General features: G+C 47.5%; 1 protein-coding gene across 1 annotated transcript in view; it reads left to right on the forward strand.

The window, feature by feature from the left end:
* LOC144140009 (beta-mannosidase-like) overlaps positions 1-20,252 on the forward strand; it is a 159,945-nt gene that overhangs the window by 26,548 nt on the left and 113,145 nt on the right. Inside the window, exons 6-7 of the mRNA XM_077672223.1 lie at positions 4,217-4,425; positions 19,309-19,379. Of these exons, the coding sequence (XP_077528349.1) occupies positions 4,217-4,425; positions 19,309-19,379 (280 nt within the window). The remainder of the gene's footprint in view (positions 1-4,216; positions 4,426-19,308; positions 19,380-20,252) is intronic.

Here is a 20,252-nt window from a genome sequence, read left to right on the forward strand (position 1 = left end):
GTTTCGCAATACGACGCTGGGGTTGGCATAGCGCTTCAAGAGGACATTTTACAGCTGGCTTTGCTTGGTATTTTCTCCCACCGGCGAGAGGGACCTTTCCGAGGACACATACAAGCTCACTCGCGAGACTTCCTCGCTAACAAACAGGCGGTGCTCCATGACGGCAAGCCAAATTCAGGACCGGTCGACCTGGCAAGCAGACGCGCTCTGCAATATCAGTTCTCTCGCAAATTTTGTTGAACATCGCGCCAGTTCCATGAACACAACGACTTGCAGCTCTTCCAATAATGAACCATAGACTGTACTGACGTTGTCAGTCTCGTTGTGCACCCCTCTTCGGGAATGATGCAAGATGCCTTTGAAAAAGTTTCTGCGTATCCACTCAACCTCGCGGAAAATATCGTCAAAAAGACTATACCCCTCTGCCGCCCCTGCCACATAACACCTCTCTTCTGGGCCATCTCTCACGCTCTTCCCATCCTGTCTCACTCCTACCACAATACAGCGGGGGTTAGCTTAAACAAAATGAATATTAGCACTGGCGTAGCTCGGCTATGCTAGGATATACGTAGCGTGAGCTAAGGTTCAGCAATCCAATCTTTCTAGTCCAGTCCCGTCACTGCTACTCGCGCATCCGCAGCATGGGTATCCAGGAGCCACGCGAAACGGCTGTCAAGCGGCTCCGGCGCAGCGTCAGACTTGGCTACTGCGCAACGGAGGCGCACAGCTGGGCACGCGCCGGCGCCAGTGCGGCTGCTGTGGCGATTACGTCCCTCCTCTGGCATGTGCAGACCGGAGAAGTGAATATGAAGACCCAATTCTCTACACACCCATACTCCAATGAAATCGGATTTCACATCCAATTTTATTTAATCCACCCAATCCAATCCAATTTCATATTCAAGTCTCCTCGCGCTTGCGCAGCACGGCTCTTCAAGGTCTACGTCAATCTGCTCAACCTCAGCCAGTGTAGCTTACGCTACAAGATTCCCTCAACCCGCGGTTCACGCGCCATCTTTTTTGGGCATTTTGTTACTCTTGGGCTTCTTGGAACGCCGCCACGAGGGCTAGGATAGGGCGTAAGTGATTTTTGTATGTGTTTCACAAAACAATGTTGGGAACGCGTAGTTTTACTTGTTTTCACAAAAATCGAACAGCCATGTATTTATTTTTTCAGAAGACCACACCAAACACCACTTTGTGCTCAAGTTTTCTTGAAACACGCCTGATTTATCCTTTTGCTGCAGAATGTTGAGCAGTACGATGATTGCTCCCAGAATTTAGGGTGTGAAGTATTGCCGATGTAAACTGATTTCACATCTTTTTTTTATACTTTGCCCGGTTGGCTGAATCAGGACAGGGACAAACAGACATACAGATAGACAAACAGATTTGGGTTTGATTCGCTCAATAGATACGGTCCTCTTTAAAAGGTGCCGATGCGGCCGACGCGAGCGCCAAAATATGCAGCGTCTCATGCACCTCGTTCAAGCCAGAACTCTTCACGCTTCACTCAGGTCGACACATGTGGTTCCCGCCCCCTCCCCCCGCTCCTCCCACCGTGATACACTTCTCAATAGTCCCATTCTCCCTCACTTCAAATCCAAATGACGTGTGCGATATTCTCAAAAAAAACAATCGTAAACAGACTCTCATAATTCGACTAATCCACACCACGGACCAGGTATTTCATACACTGCGCGAAGTATCAGGAAGAGGCACAGCGTTTGGTGAATCCTGTGCTGCGTCGCGTGCAAGCCTTCATTACTTTCCGCATAACCGACACTGTTTTATGTTCTCTAGTCAACAAGCAGTGCGAAGAATATTTTTACACAATCATCTGGAGGTCTTACAAGTGCGAAATCTGCCTTGCTACTAGCACAAGCACCTTGCTTCTTCAACCCAGTACCCAAAATACTTCATCCTAACTAGTTGAGGGACATTTCGTGCAGCAAAGTGGCGCTCTAGAACACAGGCTGACGCTGAGTGTTCTGGGAGTTGCTAATTAATATGCCAGGCTACCACGGCCTAACTATAGAGCCGCTCTTCCCAACTACTCTATATATCATCTAAATTAAACCCTTACAGCGTAAGAGGTCCCGTAACAGCACCATTCACGACGTCGGGCTCACACGGATGCCATGTCCTGGTAGTACAGTGACCAGACGCTATCTTCCTATACGTCATGGCTTTATCCTGCTATCCAGGCTTTGCTTTCGCTCCCGACAAAGGGCATTTGCATTGGCAAAACCGAGTTTGGCTGTCTTTGAAATACGAACAGCACATGAAAGAACAATTCGGCAGTTATTTTTATTTTTAGGTTAATAAACCACTGCACACAAGTACTGATTGAATGTTTTGGGCGACGCCGTCTGGGTCCGTACGTGCGGCTAATCCGGATGCAGAAACGCAAACACGCAGTACGTATCCGTACCAATAACGTTTGAGAAGGGATTCGGACAAGAAACACTAAAAGCAAGTGCCCCAAATTATACAGAAAATAAAACAGAACGCATATACGGTTCCTTATGAATTCGTTATAGAAAAGGCCCCAAAATAAATATCACTCGTAAAACAGATAGGAGTTTTAAACAATTAAACAGCCAGCAGTCAAATATGTATGAGGCGGGCGGTTAAATAAATAATGAAGGCCAAATGATTGCGTCAGACATGGTGTCTAGCTGGGCAGGTGTTTTGAAAACGTACTGTGACCACAGGTATTAACTCACAACCCCTTTCGTTTCACTCATGATGCCACCAAAAATTTCGTTTTGTGGAAGCCGCGCGTGTAGTATTCCGACCAAACTGCTCTCTCATGTACTTTTATATAACGCAATGGTGTTACAATCCAACTCCAAACCAGAATAATGCACTTGCGTCATAACTGAAAAAGTTGAATATTGCTCACCCACCTGTCCAGTTCCCCAGCTAAGGCTTTGTGCTGCTGAGCCCCACTACGAGGGTTAGAGCCTAGCCGCGTTTACATGAATGCGACAGAATGCGATAGCAGCGCGTCACATTTCCTAGCGCATCACGAGTAATGCGATGCGCTAGCGTTTACATATACCGCATTACCCCTGGGGCGATGGTGGCGCCATACGGTGTCGCACATCGAAGGTAAAGTAGCGTTTCTGGCGCTTCCAAAGCTTCCGGCACGGCGGGTTCTTGTTCTTTTTTCACGACTCGCATTTTCTGGCGTCTTACACTCGATTTAGGCGTTTTTAAATGCAAAGCTGCGTTTGCAGGGCTTACTTTTCTTGTCGACATAATTCCTAATGCGATGCGCTCGCGTTTACATGCAGTTCGAAAGTCGACTTACGCGTCTCAATCCACCCCTGTCTGGCGCATTAATGCGACGCGCTTCCTTAGCGCATTAGCCCCGTTTACATGGATGCGATGCGCTAGAAAATTGATGCGATGCGATGCGCCACTTGTCGCATTCATGTAAACGCGGCTTGACGGTAGTGGCTGCTTGTCAAATGGAAACTAAAAGCGAGAACGGCCTTTCGTTGAAATTCTGGCGCCGCATAATAATCCCCGGGAGGTTAAATTTCACGAGGAGCTCCCCTATACAACGTATTTCATAGCACAGGTGATGCATCGGTGCGGTTGCACCCAACAACAAACTCTAGTGCTCAAGGTGACCAACAAATCTGTCCGTAAATACATCGTTCGCCTGGGACTCCAGTTTTTGTTAATACTTTGACACCACTCTGTTCCCATTTATTTGGTGAGCCACTATTCAAAAATTTCACCAAATGTTCGTATTATGCGCTAGCTAAAATACATGATTTTTGTTTTTAATCCTATACACGCGTCTTTAACAAGAGCGTGCGTTTAAAATTCTTTTGTTGTTATTCACTTCTACGTTACTCCATTGATTTTTCTGTGTGTTCTGATCATGGCGGCGTTGTTGGTTGCCAAAATGTTGTACCCCAATCATAGGCCAGAAAGGGACTTTCAATAAAGGGGTTGTAGCAACGTTCTCTTCAACCTATTAAGGACATGAAGTTTTTTTTAATCTGGTATTTTCGTGGGATTTTGCACCCTAGGTCTCAAAGGCATTACGCTGGGTTCTCTTAAAGAAAGAAAACATTTCGTTCTTGAGATTTTAAATGTGCCACTGTTCACGCATTCGTGACGCTGCCTTGTTTTGTCAAGCCTCTTCAGATGCATCGCAGGTGCAGCTTACGCTGTGTTGCTTTATTGCGTTCAGACAGGGACGAATTACATCGAGGTGAGCTGTGAGTCCCCAGTAATGTACGCCAAGCGGAAGCACGATGAGCGAATGCGGACGTCGTACCCAGTGCACCCGCTGTGTCCTCCATATGAACAGCACGGCCAGTGTCACGTCAGCCTCATCCGCAAGATGCAGTGTTCCTTCAGCTGGGACTGGGGGCCCTCTCTCCCGTCTACCGGAATTTGGTGAGTTCGCCGAGGTGACTCGTTCGCAGGTATGTCTGCATAACAGCTGTCACTGGTCGGAAAGTAGTGTGAGGAGAGCTACAAAGGCTTCACTTCACCATACACTACCACGTTATCGCTGGGAAATGCGGGCAGTACATTGTCTTACGGGCAGAAGAATGTGCTATAAAATGTTTCGTATCAATTATAAAGAGACTAGGACTTTGCCAAGAAACATTGGCGCTTATTAATGCTGTGAAAATTCAGATTGGGAGCTGAATTAGTTACGTTTTGTTGCCATGTACTTCCGTTCCGCGCTTTACCAAGACGCGACTGGCGCTTCAAAATTCGATTGCAAGGTAAGCTGCGACACTAAATTAAGAATTTCCGGCTGGATCATCAGTTCCAGTGATGAGAGAAATTATATTCGGGTGTGGCTTTACATCAATGCGGCTTTTGTTTAAAGGCTGGATGAACACAGTCAGCCGCAGGTACCGTAGTACCAGCCTAGCGATTGAATCGTACCTATTGAGTGAATCCGTAAGTTGAACATATTTTTTTCAGAAACATAAGAAACTACACCAAAAATGTAGTTCACGAGGATGGCTTGGTGGGCTAGTTGGTGTAGCATCATAAAGGTTTGACAGCGCATAACCACGACGACACAAGGAATAGAAGACAGGACAAGCGCTGACAAGACAGGACAGCGCTTGTCCTGTCTTCTCTTCCTTGTGTCGTCGTGTTTATACGCTGTCAACCCTTTATGATACACCACAAAAGCGCGCAGGCGCGGTAATAAGGTTGCTGGGATTGATAGCTTGTTTTATAATATAGGAAAAATGTCACATGTGACTCGATACACGTGACTAGGTAAGTGGCTAACATTAAAAATCATAGAGTATTTCTGAGCAAGCCGCCCAATATGTTGCAGTTAAGTGTACGTCGGTCATGATATTAATTTTACCAACCAGCGTTACTTCATTGATTTTCTGGTAAATTGTAACTTAGTTACTTTCCGGTCAGTTCGTGTAATTTATAATAAAGTAAGACTACGGTTGCTTAAAGGAGAGCAAAAGCTAAATTTGTTGAAATTATTCCAAGAATGCGGTATATTTAAACAGGAAAGCGCCACTGAAAGAACAAAAACTTTAAGGAAGGGGAACAAACGGAGGGGATAATGCGAACAAAAAGAGAGTGAAGACCCCATAGTGTGCCAAATGGACAAAATAATGCAAATCATACAAAAATGCACTATGGCATATCTGGAACTGAGCGGCAAACAAAATCAGTGATGTAATCTAAACGTATCCAAGCTCACAATATTGCGAACCATAAGCACATCGTGCGACATTGGTTGAGTGAAATGATTTACATATAATGAACGTATGAGCTATTCTACTGTACTAAAGCAGATGAGAAGCACAGCTGTTTGTCAAATCAATTTCAACGAAGGTACTAACACCTAATTATTTGTGTTCATTGGTGTTTTATTCCATTCTGGTGGCAATATTTGATGATGGTGATGTATTGATTGCCATAGTACCCACAGAGCAGCTCGGGAACAGCTTCGGGCATTTGTAGCCTCTGACATTTATGCATGATGCATGAGCGGATGTCACTGGTCTCTTTTGCGAAATTTCTGTACAAGCTCAAACTATGAGTCACGAGAATGGAAACGGCGCAGTATACTATCCTAATGGTGTCATTAAAGCAATGCGCATATCCAGATGAGAACCAACTAGGACAAAGCTCAAGGGGAAGCTTATGATAACGTAGTCGCAATACCCGAGGACATAAAGTGGTTGGAATCGAAACCAGATGACGTTCATTACCACTTTATTCCGCAACAGAAAGATTAGCAAGTGAACCAAAAAAGCTCCAACTGTAAAACAAAACACTATATGAGCTATATTCTTGTGATTGTTCCTATTGTGCAAGACGTAGAGGTAATAAGCACGATTCGGAGTAGCGTTCTTAGGCTGGTAATATGCAGATTAAGTAAGATTTTAGGCGGGAAAAAATGAAACTGGGCAAAAGTGGCAAACCTAACCAGGATTGAGGACCACGACGCGGGAGTTTAAAATAAAGTCGGAACAAAGTTGGCCTTTGACCCGACGCAACCTTGAAAATTTAGATGTGCTACAGGAGAACGTGAGGAAAGTAATTACAGTCATCAGTAGCTGCGGAAGCAGAATTTACAAATGAAAATTTTTTAGCCAGTAGGAAACAGACAGAAAATATTTGGGAAAAACTTACGAACACAGAATTGTTTAATTTATGAAAGCAAATATAATTGGGGAAGTTAATAAAATTAATAAACAGGGAGTTAGATAATCACATTTGTGCAGACAAGGCAATGATTAAAGAAATTCTGAACAGTGTGGAATCTCAAAAGATCTGAAAAAGAAAACTAACTGTCGGCGCAAATAAAATATCCTGACTCAGAACAATGTAGCATTAGGCGCAGCTTGCATGAGGCAATGCAACTATAGCAACAATTATATACTCGGCCGTAAGCTAGCTAAATTAGGTCACGGCGGAACACTCAGTATACAAGCTAAGGTTGTGACGCCCCACCAATAAGTACACCGGAAGTATTAAAGGCACTTAAATTGTAAAAAGAGTAAAAGCTGCAGTTGACGGATGCATAACCGTTGATTATCAAACAAATGGAGCAGATGTTGCTCTGGAACAACATGTTAAATTATTTTCAGTGGTCCTAGAACTTCAAAGGTGGTCATAGCCTGAGAACACGCAAACATAGCTGTGACTCGACAGAAGCGAGACGCCAAAGATATTCAAAATTGTAGACCCAGCAGTCTACTGTCTGCTACATACAAACTAAGTACAAGGTCAATAGCTAGATACATAAGTGGAAGTGTAGATTTGAAGCTACCGAGGGATAATGCTGCGTTTAAAAAACGCTACCAAACAGTGGGTCCTGTTATATCTTTGTTCGGGCAAAGACAACTCCTCGGAATATATAAATCCCATTGCGTAGATTTTACAGACAACAAAAACGTATTTAAATCAGTAGACACTCCATAGTGCTGGAGGTACAAGGAAGATAGAATAGATAAGGCCTACACGATACATGGAGGAAAAGTACAAGCAGGATAGCCCAAAATAAAATAAAAGCTTCTGGTCACAGGGAGAGTAATACAGTAAATACCATCTCGTCAAAACTGTCAGAAGTCTGAAAGTGGTATTCTGGAAGATATACGGGAAAAGACACTTTTAGGGCTAAACGGAGAAGACGTGGATCCCCTGAAATTTGCCGCTGACATCGTCTTGCTCACTTAGCCTTCCTAATAACTGAAAACTGCAATGAGAAAGCCTTGGCTTGCGGCTAAAGATGGACATTTGGAAATTATTATAATTAAAAATCAACATGCTCAAAGTAAATGCTTCGGGAGAGATAACAACTCGCTAGAAAAACCAGAAGAATATGCGTACATTGGAGAGGTTGTTCGTGTTGATCACAGCCACGGAAAACAAGTACAGCGCATTATAAGCAGTTGTCATAGTACACTAACCAGGCACGCCCAAATAAAGAACGTTAGCGACCTGTATACTGAAACAAATATAATTCAACCAGTGCAGATCACAGTCACTTGCTGATAGTAGCCACGAAAAAGAAATGTGACGCATTGCAAGTACGTCCTCAGGTGCACTCATCTATCCCTTCAAACTAAAGCAATTAGGCGACCTGTATCAATAACTAGAACGTTATCCAATCAGTGATGATCACAGCCGTGAAAACGAAATACGGGGCACTACAAGCACGCCTTAAGATATACTGAGCAGGAGTTCTAAATGAAGAAAAGTAAGCGACCTGTATCCTTAAGAACATCATAAAAACCAGTAAAACTGGATTTAAGGATCTCGTGCATGGCACGGAAAGTTGCTGCTTTACTACGCAATTGTAAAGAAAACTTGGGACGGCTCAAAGGTACATGAAACGAAGTATCATAGGGGCAACGCTTAGAAGAGAAAAACAATCCTTCAGAATCTCGAAGCAAACTCGAAATAAGAAAAAAAAGGACTTACGCTGGCCAAGTTATAGGACGAAACGACAAGCGGTGGAACACCATGATAAAGGATTGGCTACAAGAAAAGGGCGTCGAGGTTATGCGAACACAAATTTTGTTGACCCCTTGCAGATACGTACACACTATGTTCCACAATTTGGTTCGCTGTTATATTGGCGCGTACATGGGCACACTAGCTAAGACATCTGTTGAGGCGGGGAGTAGCTGGGAAGCGAAATACTAGTGAACGAGCACGACAACTAATATATAAGCAAGCAATACGAAAATACCAGCAAGCAGCCCAGAAAGAAAATGTGTCATCATACGCAGCCGTACTCACGAACCCGTGACATGTGCAACATCGGCACATGAGACATCCTTGGAAACATAGCCATTGATAGCTTTACCCTAATAGCCATATCAACCATGTACAACAGTCTCATGAAACCGGACATCATCGATTAGAACTACTGCCTCTCTGTGAAGCAACATGTTGTAGCAGTGGGAACGTACACCGCTATTTTCAACCTACAACTCTTAGGCCCAAATTTTAAAACCTTCCTTCCCTTAGTAAGGTCGCCTTAGAACTCGTAAGAAGGACTTAGTTCAATTTTGGAACGTTCCCTACTGACGAGGCCTTACAAAACGCTCCCTTGATATCTCCTTACTGCAAGGTAGCTCGCGTGCTACCTTGGTGTGACCTTACCTTGCTCTTTGAACTGAACGCACACTTCTCTGCAGCACTTTGCACACCTCATTAGACCGCACGAAACGCTGGGACCTTCGTGCGGCGGTGAGTGAGGAACGCGACGGCATGGCGACCGAGTTTATTGCTTCGTACGAATCAAGACCAGCAGCCATTATCCAACCCCTCAGCAGACACCGAAATGGACTCGATTATCACAGAAGATCACAGTGCCGTAAATCAAGATCACCATCAAGACTTTGTTGAGGTAGTCTCGCGAGCCCAACGTCGCCGACAGCGCAGTGCTGCCGCGGCCAACACTGCCACAACCACGACTCCACAACAAGCGAAGCAAGCCTTGCCGCCCGCAAGTAAACCATTCCTCAGGCCTAAGCCCCTGCTGAAGGACGACTTCAAACTAGTATTGCGCCCCAAGGGCGGGCTGGCGCTAGGCAAAATTGACTACGCTGAGCTGTCCCTGGCGCTACTGAACGCCATCAAGGTCACGTGGCGTCAAGCAAATCTGCGCTCAGAGTTGATGTAACGCAAAACACGGCCACTGTCGGTACTCCACCCTCCGAGGCCGCACGAGCTCTGGGTCAAGTCCAAAACGTAACACTTCATAACAAGCAGTACCCCGTCCAACTTTACGGCCTGGCACCCGACGACTCTGTTAAAGGCGTCATCAGTGGTGTCCCAGCTAGACTGTCTGAAGAAGACATTCACAACAACATTGATCAGACTACGGATGAAGTTTACACAGACTTGGCACGTCATCTAAAGTGGTTCTGACTTTCGCGGGACCCAAGGTACCTTACACAGTCCGACTTTACGGCGCAGAATATCCATGCTTCATCTACAAGAAAACCATTCCCGTGTGTGCTACATGTCATACCGTAGGTCAAAGGTCCACGGCTTGCCCGAACCCTACCACTCTGGTCTGGCATGAATGTGGGATGAAGCAACCTCAACTAAACCACATGTGCTCGCCCACCTGCGACCTCTGCGGTGGTTCCCACCTTTCGGGAGCACCAGGCTGCTCAAAGCGTTATGTCGAACCGTTTATTCTCCGGCAAAGGCGGCTCAGGCAAGCCTGGGCAAGCGCTCCTGAAACAGCCCGGGTCTCCATACCGGTTCGTGGGCGTGAACGGTACCGTTCAATGACTCCTTCGTCAAGAAAACGCAGCCATTCTCGAAGCAAACCACCAACGCAGTCCCAGAATCCGCAGTATCCGCAGCTGTCACCCGACATCCAGTTCACCCAACCAAAACAAGTAAGCTGGGCCCAAAGGGTCTCTCCGGCAGCTCAAACTAATTCCCTTCCGCCCCCGCCTCCACAACAGTCCCAGAATACAACTCCCTGCATCGAATGTAAGCATCTTACCCGAATTCTGGAACAACAAAATGCTCTAATAGCATCACTCAATGCTAGTGTCGATGCACTAGAGCACAACCAATCTACAGCCGGCGAAAAACGCAAAAAACCTAACCCCCCCACTCAGACCCCGAACTGCCTAATTGGACGCCGCAGAAACAGACCCAGCCGCCGTCGCCCCCACCGCAGATCAAAGAAATGTTTACTAACCTAGCTAAGCAGCTTGCTTCCATAAACAAACACCTCCAGAATATTCGGCAAGAAAACCAGAAACTACAACAAGATATAGAGTCCCTCCGCACGGAGTATCACACATTCAGTCAGGAAGCAATCTCTGTGAACACTTCACCCACTTCCCTCGACCACAGCAATGACCTCGGCCCCATCCGACAAGACAGAACTTCAAAAGGCTCCTTAAGGAACCACACCGGTGCCGTCCCATACGCCCGAAACACAGACAACACCATTTCTGCCTCGTTACCTGATGAACCGGAAGCAACCTAATCCAACTTCTACGACGCTCCTCCAATGGAATTGTAGAGGCCTCAAACAAAAAGCTGCATCTCTTACTCAATTCCTCACCACCCTTGATTCGAAACCAGCGGTCATTGCCCTCCAGGAAACGAACAGTCATATGAAACTCCCTGGATACATCGCCTATGGTTCCTCAGACAACTACTCAACGCTCACGCTTATTCGTAGCACTATATCTGCTGTTCATCATGTCACCCCACAGACGGGATGTAACCACATCCTCACCGATCTCCTATCTCCATCTCCTAAGAACAAGCTAAGCCTTTGCATCCTCAATATCTATTGCCGCCCAACCCAGAAGGTTCCCGACATTTTATCAACAATTCGTGACGCTATTAATATAGCTGGAACGAAACCGCTCCTTATTCTTGGGGATTTTAACGCTGCTCACCCTCAATGGGGTTATCCTTACAAAACGAAACGAGGCACTCTTCTGGCGCAAGCGATTGATGATTTTCACCTTCTGCTTGTAAACCATCCCGGCTCAACAACACGAATGGGAACCAGCACAGCCAGGGACACTTCCCTAGACATGTCTTTATTACTGGGCACCATGGATGTGATATGGTCATCCACTGGCGAGAACCTTGGATCCGACCATGATATTATCGAACTAACAATTCGTAATCTCGATTACAACATCAAGACAGGAGTCGCCCGTCTCACTAACTGGGATGTGTTCCGCAAGGCCGATTCCTCTCGCCCTATAGACCCTAACCAACCTCTATCTGACTGGATCGATGACATTATTGAAACAGTCAGGGTAAACACAAAATTCATAATCACTTCCTTCCAGACCCCCAGCGTGGATGCTAAACTTCTCCACCTCTGGGAGGTCCGTAGAAGCCTCACAAAGCGATGGAAATGGCAAAGACGGAACCGCAAGCTCCGGCTAAGAATTGCAGCTCTCAATAAAAACGCCACTGAAAACGCCATTCACCTATGCAAAGAGAATTGGCTTCAATTATGTGACAGCCTCCAGGGTACCCTTACCACTCGAAAAACATGGTATTCACGTAGGCACCTCATTGACCCGCTCTCAAGCAAGAGAGAGACCCAACGCAATATGACCCGGACCCTAACCTTCTTCAACGGATCTCCCCAAGATCTCATCCAAAAACTCACGGCTAAATATTTGAACACCTCTCGCCACTTCAACCCACCTCCTTACACGGGATCGACAAACAGTGACTTAGATAAGGGCTTCCAACTTTACCAAATGGAAGCAGCTTTGTTCGAATGCAATAAAAAAAGCTTCCCGGGACCGGACCAAGCCACTTACCGGCTTCTTGCCAACCTGGACGGCGGCTCGCTGGATCACCTTCTATACCCCATCAATTCGCACTGGAGCTCAAGTCATCTCCCTCCCCAGTGGAAGACGGCTGAAATACGATTCATCCCCAAGCCAAATAAGTCCCCTCATCTTGAAAACCTAAGACCGATTTCTCTGACCTCCTGCGTGGGCAAGTTCGTGGAAAGAATGATACTGAAGTGCCTCCAACCCTTCCTTGAAGAAAAAGGCCTTATACCCGACACCATGTATGGCTTCAGGAAGCATCTCAGCACACAAGATTTACTCCTTCGAATTAAAGAAGTCCTTGCTCCAGCGACTCGTTGCTCCCCTCGGGCCATTCTTGTCTTGGACGTAAAAGGGGCATTTGATCATGTTTGGCATTCCTCCATTTTATCCCTCCTCAATCAAACAGGCTGCGGCCACCGTACGTACACATACATTGCAGATTTTCTTACTCATCGGCAAGCTATTATTCGTGTAGGTGACATTAAATCCCAGCCTATTACTTTGGGGGACCAGGGCACACCTCAAGGTTCAGTTCTTTCTCCACTCCTTTTCAATCTCGCCCTCGTGGATTTGCCCCAGAAACTTGACGCCATCCTTCACATACATCACGCACTTTACGCAGACGACATCACCATATGGACAGACACAGACTCCATGGGAAACATCCAAGACTACCTTCAACAGGCTACCGACGTCGTTCACAAATATGCCTCCTCCGTCGGACTTCAATGCTCCCCCCAAAAATCTGAGCTTGTCATAATCCGTAAACATCCACCTGCTCGACAGAAAGAACCAGTCTGCCTCCACCTCGACGGCCATACTGTACAGCCCGGCTCCTCCCTTAAGATTTTAGGCCTCACCATCCAGGCCAATACACGCAATAATGAAACTTCATCTAAGCTCTCCAAGGCTTTTAACCAAGTCTCCCACATGCTTCGACATGTTTCTAACCCCCGCCGTGGCATGGAGGAAAAAGACATGGTCCGACTGGTCCAGTCTCTCCTTATTTCACGTGTCACGTATGTCGCACCGTACCTTATCCTCACCAAAAGTGACACGGACACCATTGACAGGCTTATACGGAAAGCATTCAAACAAGTGCTAAATCTTCCTATGAACACCTCCACGGCCCGTCTTTTACAACTGGGCCTCCACAAAACGGTGTCAAAACTTATTGAAGGCCACTTATCTAGTCAACGCCTCCGTCTCACCCAAACAACTGAGGGCATAGCCCTCCTGAAAAGTGTTCACGTCCCATACCAATCCACTGCCTCTCAGCCCCTCCCTCATAACTAGAGAAGTGTTATCCGGGTTCGCCCCTTGCCAAAAATATGCACCCGGACTTACAACCCGGCTGCCGAAAAGCGCGAAGTCAAGTGCACGAGATCATCTAAGGAAAGCGTGCAGATGTCTCCTACACGGACGCTAGCACCTACCCCGATGGACAGCATCAAGTAGCGGTAGTCACCACCAAGACTGCCCTCGTAGCTTCAGCAACAATCGAGACGTCGTCAGCATCGATTGCCGAAGAGTTCGCCATCGCATTAGCCATCGTTCATACGAAGAACCCCGTAATCATCACAGATTTTCAAGCAGCCTGCAGAAGCTTTCTAGCCGGAAGGGTGGCCCGCTCAACTTTAAAACTACTGTCTTTGCATCAACCCTGCCGGAAAGTCACCCTCGTTTAGACTCCTGGCCATTCCTCACTCACGGGCAATAACTTTGCTCACCAGCAAGCCTGCGCCCTGTCCCTCCAGGCTACTGAGGATACCGAACCGTCCTTCCCTCTACTGACTTTTCAAGACATCACTCAATATTACCGGTTCGAACGACAGCACTTCCCTCTTCCGCATCCTAAACTCTCAAAAGAAGAAGAATCCCTACTTCGCCGACTGCAGACCAATACCTTCCCTCACCCAGTCCGCCTCCATCGCATGTTTCCCACGCAATTCCCGACCACATGCAAGTCCTGCTTACAACCCGGTACTCTTCCCCACATTATATTAGAGTGCAAGCACAACCCCAACCTCCCCCCTCTTCCATCCCCCCTTCCCACCCCTGAGCTGTGGGAGAACCTGGTGACCAGCAGCGATCTGGACGTCCAGACACGTCTGGCCTCCAGAGCGAAGGCTGCCGGCTCATCGCATGGCTTCCTGGAATAAGGAACCACTCCCACTTCACCGGCTCAATAAAATGTTTCTCACTCACTCACTCACAAATGGGAGGACTTTGCCCAGTTTTTCCTAAGGGTAGACGACTTCATGTGCGCTGACGTGTACAGATGCCCGTTGCTCACAATGAGACAGCCACCAGACCGCCTCAACACCATGGAGCTGTGCTGTGACGACGAGTTTACATTCCGGTAGCGGTTCACCACAGCAGCTGTGATGAAAATGCTGGAGGAACACCGCCTGCGCGAGAACTCTGACAGAAGAGGAGTCCTCCTTCACCACTGCTCGAATCACTAGGCAGTTTTTTGTTTGAGGGAAGCTGGCGTTGGCGGCCCCCACGAAGTTAGGGAAAGGCAAACGCAACGCGCTCACGTGCTGCGAGTCCCCTACAGCCCACAATTGGCTTGCGTTGCTCAGGTTTACTCGGGTGTTGGGAACTTTAGACTTAGCATCGTGGTAGATATTTGATCGCGATTCGCCGCTATCTCCGCAACTGCAAATGACAATTCCTAACGGAACTTTTCACCACAGTATCATCCCCTTTCTCGCATGTGGAAGTTTATTTCAGCTCTAATTGCCGTTTGAGCGATCGGTGACCAAGACATCTGCCGTAGCCTGTTTCGTCGCTTCCACGCACGTAGCGCCATCTTTCCGCCGCTAGGCCCACCGCGCGCAGCGATGACCGTTAGGACCAGCGAGCCTCCGCGGCCAGTGAGCGTAGTGTTAGCATTGCGGCATACATCTCATCCCCGCTTTTAAATAAGCGCTGATAACGACCCCTAGCACAATTTTTTACCGCACTAACACCTACTTTCTCGCATGTGAAACTTCTTTTGACGGTGGTTGGCGACCTCGTCAACGTTTCGCAGCCCAGGGTCAGCAATGTGCTCTGGGGAGTTACGGAGGCGGTGTGCTTGCGCCTGTTCCTAAAGTACGAACGGCTGCCAAACGTAACGAAGAAGAAATGCTAATGACGCGGAGTTGTTTTCAATTCCGCGGGCGCATGTTGGGCATGCTGTTGTATTCATCGCGAAGCCGCTTCCACATTTTAGGTTTAGGTTGCAGCGACACGGCGTTGATTTTCTTGCATTTTTCAAAGTTTTTGTATTTTCGCACCAGTTCTTGGAGAGTGTAGTTCACTTTCCCGGGCATGGTAATATTGGCGCTACGCTCGCACAAAACGTTGGCTCGCACGTTTCGACGCTAAATGCGATTTTGATAAAAATGAACGGTAGGCTGTTGCCAGAAAAGATTTGACTTACCACCAACTGTTGTAAACAACCGGTACAACTTGTTTTATGAACCGCGCAATAAGCAAACATTAAATATATATTCCCGTATAAATGTACAACGCGACAAACTACATACCTATCACGGTTAATAAAGGCAAATTTTAAGAACAAATTTCGGTTACCCTCGCACCCATGTGCACGAATGGCTTCCTTGACAGGCGTAAGGGCGCCCTTTGGTAAGGGAGGTTGACAGAGGCTTTAAAAATGAGGATCAGCGCTGCTAGGTCGGCTGACGGTAAAGGAGCATGAAGGGCTCCTTCAGTAGGGATAAGAAATAGAGTAAGGTACGAAGGTTTTAAAATTTGGGCCTTAGATCTCTCATGTCGTGTTCATGAATTGAAATCACTGAGCAAATAAGGACTTCTTGAAACGAGCAAACTTGGAATTCTTTTAGGCAGGATGCGCTTTCTTTCTTGAAAGTGCGTTTGAAGTTCTAAATGTTACTGGAACTGGTACAGGAGCTAGAATAAAATAAAGAATAATTTGGGTGTTGTTAAAAATGGTTAGAAGAATAAAGTCGTATTTTGATGAATCTGTAGCCCACATCTCAGAAAGAAAAGCAAAACAAGAAACGCTACCTTTTCAAACGGCTGTGAGCTTCGGAATTTCAAGGACCAACCAACCAAAAGAAAGGCAGTGGGCTAGTTAACTCCAGCATGACGACTGGTTTTAGAGTGCAGCCCTTTGGCGGCCGTTTCGGGGCTGAGCCGGTTGTCGGCGCAACCAAGGGAACGATGGCCTGGAACGACGAGTGAAAGAAAAAGCGAACGATGAACGAAAGCAAAAGAGGAGACTGTCGCGTAGTTGGGAGAGGACGGCGGTTCGCTGTGGCGGCGCGAACAGGCGCTCTTCGAAGGTATGCTGTGGTAGAGGGGAGGGGCAGTGTGCTGTGCACGCATAAGGCGCTCCACGGCGCGATGTTGCGGCGAAAACATGAGGGGGGCATGAGCGTGACTATGATGTGCGTTCGCTTAAGAAACAGTTCGCCGTCGCTTCCTAAGATGCACTCCGCACCGCCGCCGTAGAGGCTCATTACAGCTGCCGTTGAGAGAACCCACGAGTGAATGCTGCCTCAGCACACTGCTGCTGCGCCCACATATCGCATTAGGAAGTATCGCAATCGCCAGTTTCTTTTGTAGCAAAAGCTAGACTACCCTACGTCGGGCATACTTAGCGGGGTGACCAGTTTTAACCTTGAGAGGTAGAGGTCAAACCACCCCCCTTTCCACAAGCGCCGGCACGGAGTAGCGGCCCAACGGCGGGGAGAGATAGGTAGCGGGGGAGAAATAGGCAAGGAGGGAATGGAGACGTGCGCGGGACCCGTGTCGCCACTTAGCGGAGGAAGGCGAGGAGGCTGCCCCGCTGAGATATGCGGGTGACACGAAGGAAGGCATGGAGGCCACGTGCGGCGCTGAGCCGTGGCAATGCAGGAAGATGACCATCCAGGTGTGGGCGCTCGTGCAGCGGCAGTGAAGCTTTCGTTGTCAACTAGGTTTAACCGAAGCAAAACTACAGCAATTTTTTATCAGCAAAGCTGTTTAGCGAATCGTAAGTTTCTGTGCCCCCAGTTAACACTGCTAATAAATTGCCGAGCGAGCGCATGTGAGCACTGGCCTAGCGGCCACCTCCCAGCGTCCCCAGCGCACGTTTATCAACCGCAGCATACCCACTTAGGGAGATTGGGCAAGATTTCGGCGACCACCCGCCTGTAAAAAAGCCAAGAAAATGCCAAACGCTCGTGTGTGCGCGCCTCGCAGCAACCGCCCAGCGTCCCCTGCGCAGGTTTGTACAGCCAAGGATACCCACTTAGGCAGATTGTCCATTATTTGCAAAAAAAACTTCAGCGTTCGCCGTAATCGGGGCAACACTTGCTCGGAACGAGAAAGATACGTCCCAGCGTACGCCCCTCCAAGGTTATGTCCACGCAATATCACTTCCAGAAAAAGAAAAAAGCCCATTCCTATAGAAACAATGATGTAGTAAAGGCGGTTGCGGCAGTGAAGCAGAAGCAAATCGGCTTCGATCGTCGACCTAAACCTTCGTGATGGTTATGAAGGTTGTGTACAGCATCGGTACCTTCAAGAGTTACGCTTTCGTGTGACGTTTCTTCGTTTTTTTAAGGTGCGCCCCCTATTGTAAATTCAGAAGGTGATGGTGCCTCCCGACGAAGGAAGGTAAAGGATAAAAAAATTTATTATTACCTTACCTACTGGAAACACGGGTGCATGCGAAGATTTTCGAACCGTGTCAAACCGTAAGCCAATCCTTGTGCAATCCCTGTCAAAAACTAATGCCGAACCTTTGACCAATACAACTAAGCCCTTCAGCAATCCCAACCGAGCCCTTTGCCAACCCCAACCCAACCCTTTTTCTAGCGCTGAGTTTCATACGAACACGAATTCCCCGCGTTTGTGTTGAGGTATGTATTATTGCTTCCTGTATTCCCTCATCGGCTGTGGGGACAAAGCGCGGCCTACCCATGGCGCAGCTGACGCGCGTGAATCGAGCTCACTTTCTTTTTTCCTTCTCCGAAAGAACAGACCCCCTGTGATTGGCTGGGAGTAGGCAGTGATCCGGCGCTACTTGTGTGATTAGCCGCGAGCTACAGGGAGCGCCAGCTATGGGCAAGCGGGAGTTTTCGTCCGGTAGCTGCTGGTCAGGAGGGTTTCGGAGTACGGACCCAACACCGACGGTGTCGCGAGACAGCCAGTAGAAGCTTCGCATGAAAAACTTTTCGTCTAAGCCATGAGTAGTGTTTATTGTGGTGGATTGCAGTACAGGCGCTGCTTCATAAAATTAGTAAGAAAATGTTGTGGGACAGGTAAGCGGATGCGACATAGCTTTGGGCTTTGTTTTAAAATAATGAAACCGGATGTCGGCGTGCCTATATTTTGCAAGAAAGCCTCTGGACGCTTGTCTGTGTGTCAGCACATTTGCAATTAGAACACGCCCACACAAAAGACTAGGTAGTAACGCGCCTTAATGCCCCATTTCAATGCTTTAGTAAAAGTCGCCGTTACACAAATGCCGCTTAAGCTAACTTTTGGCAGAATCCCCGGGGAGCCAGTAACCAGTTAGCTTGTGCGAAAGGATTCTCAAAGAGCGATCTTCAGTTATAGAGCGCTTCGAGAAAGTGGTCCTAGAATACAACTTCCCGGGCCTGTCGAGAAACAGGTCCGCTGACCAGCTGCGGACTGCGCATGCTCAAAGTGAAAACCTTTTGCGCAGTGTCGTTGAGAAGCTACGGGATAGATTGCGTAGCTCACGTTGCTGTGATAGGGATTACAGGGAGCTCGCGAAGATAAGTCCCTGCGATCATGCATGAAGCCAATAATAATAGTAGTCAAAGTAGAATTGCTGCAGTCCCAATTTAGCATCCACAGAGCGGCGAAATTTTGCACGGAACCCCCAGCCCGGGGCTCTTTCCGACCAATGCTTTTGGTTGGCGTGCTGATCTACACACGGCGCTTCTAATAAAGGCTACCGTTTATTACCTGTTGTTTTTTTTGTTCACAGGAAGTCTATTGAGTTGCAAGGATACAGCGGCGTGATAATCCGGGATGTAGTGGTGACCACTGTCAAGCAGGGTAAGCATGAAATCTGCGGGTGATATAGTAAAGAAAGAAGCTGTTTTTATGAAACATTTCCCAGCTCCCGAAGGCTTAAATGCAGGGTAATAATGAGGACGGCTTTTTCAAGCGAAGCTTTCTATGGTTCACTGAAAGTGTACATCTTTGTTTGTATATTTGTTTTTGCTGTTTTGACCACCCCCTATGTAATACCCTCCTGTGTGAGGGCCTTTAGGGGTACTGTAAATAAATAAATAAATAAATAAATAAATAAATAAATAAATAAATAAATAAATAAATAAATAAATAAATGGTGTTTGATGTAACGCCAAACACATTGCAGGAAGCAAATGTTACACAGTGGGTTTAACACAAAGATAGTCTTGATAATAACATCAGTGCCACGAGAAAAACAACGAGAGAGAGAGAGAGAACAACATTTATTGAAAGCCTGCAATTAGGAGCGAGCCCCGTAGGGACGAGCCTCTAAGACGCGGCCACGACGTCGTGTCGGCGTGCTCTTTCTGCCGCTGCCAGACCGCACGGCTCGAGTTCCGGGAGGCGTCCCGTACCCGTGGGTGCGATCCTAGGCAGCTGGCGTTCGAGAGCCGCCTGCACTTGCTGGACGGCCAGGTGTTGGGTGCTGTAGTCCGACGAGGTCATCGCGTTTGTAATGTTTGGGGGAAGCTGCGTTTGTGTGGCAGCCTCCCGCTGGTTCAGTTCAGAGTTCCACAGACTGTGGGCTGTAGTTGCTTTGGCACTCGCGCACAATCGGCACACATCTGTCTCGTATACTTCGGGGCACACATGTACACGTAGCACCGGGGTTAGAAGGGACCCTGTCTGTAACTGTCGATATGTCACCGCTTCCGCGCGTGAGAGTTTCGGATG

The sequence above is a fragment of the Haemaphysalis longicornis genome, unplaced genomic scaffold (assembly GCF_048455015.1).
Source record: "Haemaphysalis longicornis isolate Haplotype H1 unplaced genomic scaffold, Haemaphysalis longicornis Haplotype H1 scaffold_5, whole genome shotgun sequence".
NCBI classification, from domain to species: Eukaryota; Metazoa; Arthropoda; class Arachnida; order Ixodida; family Ixodidae; genus Haemaphysalis; species Haemaphysalis longicornis.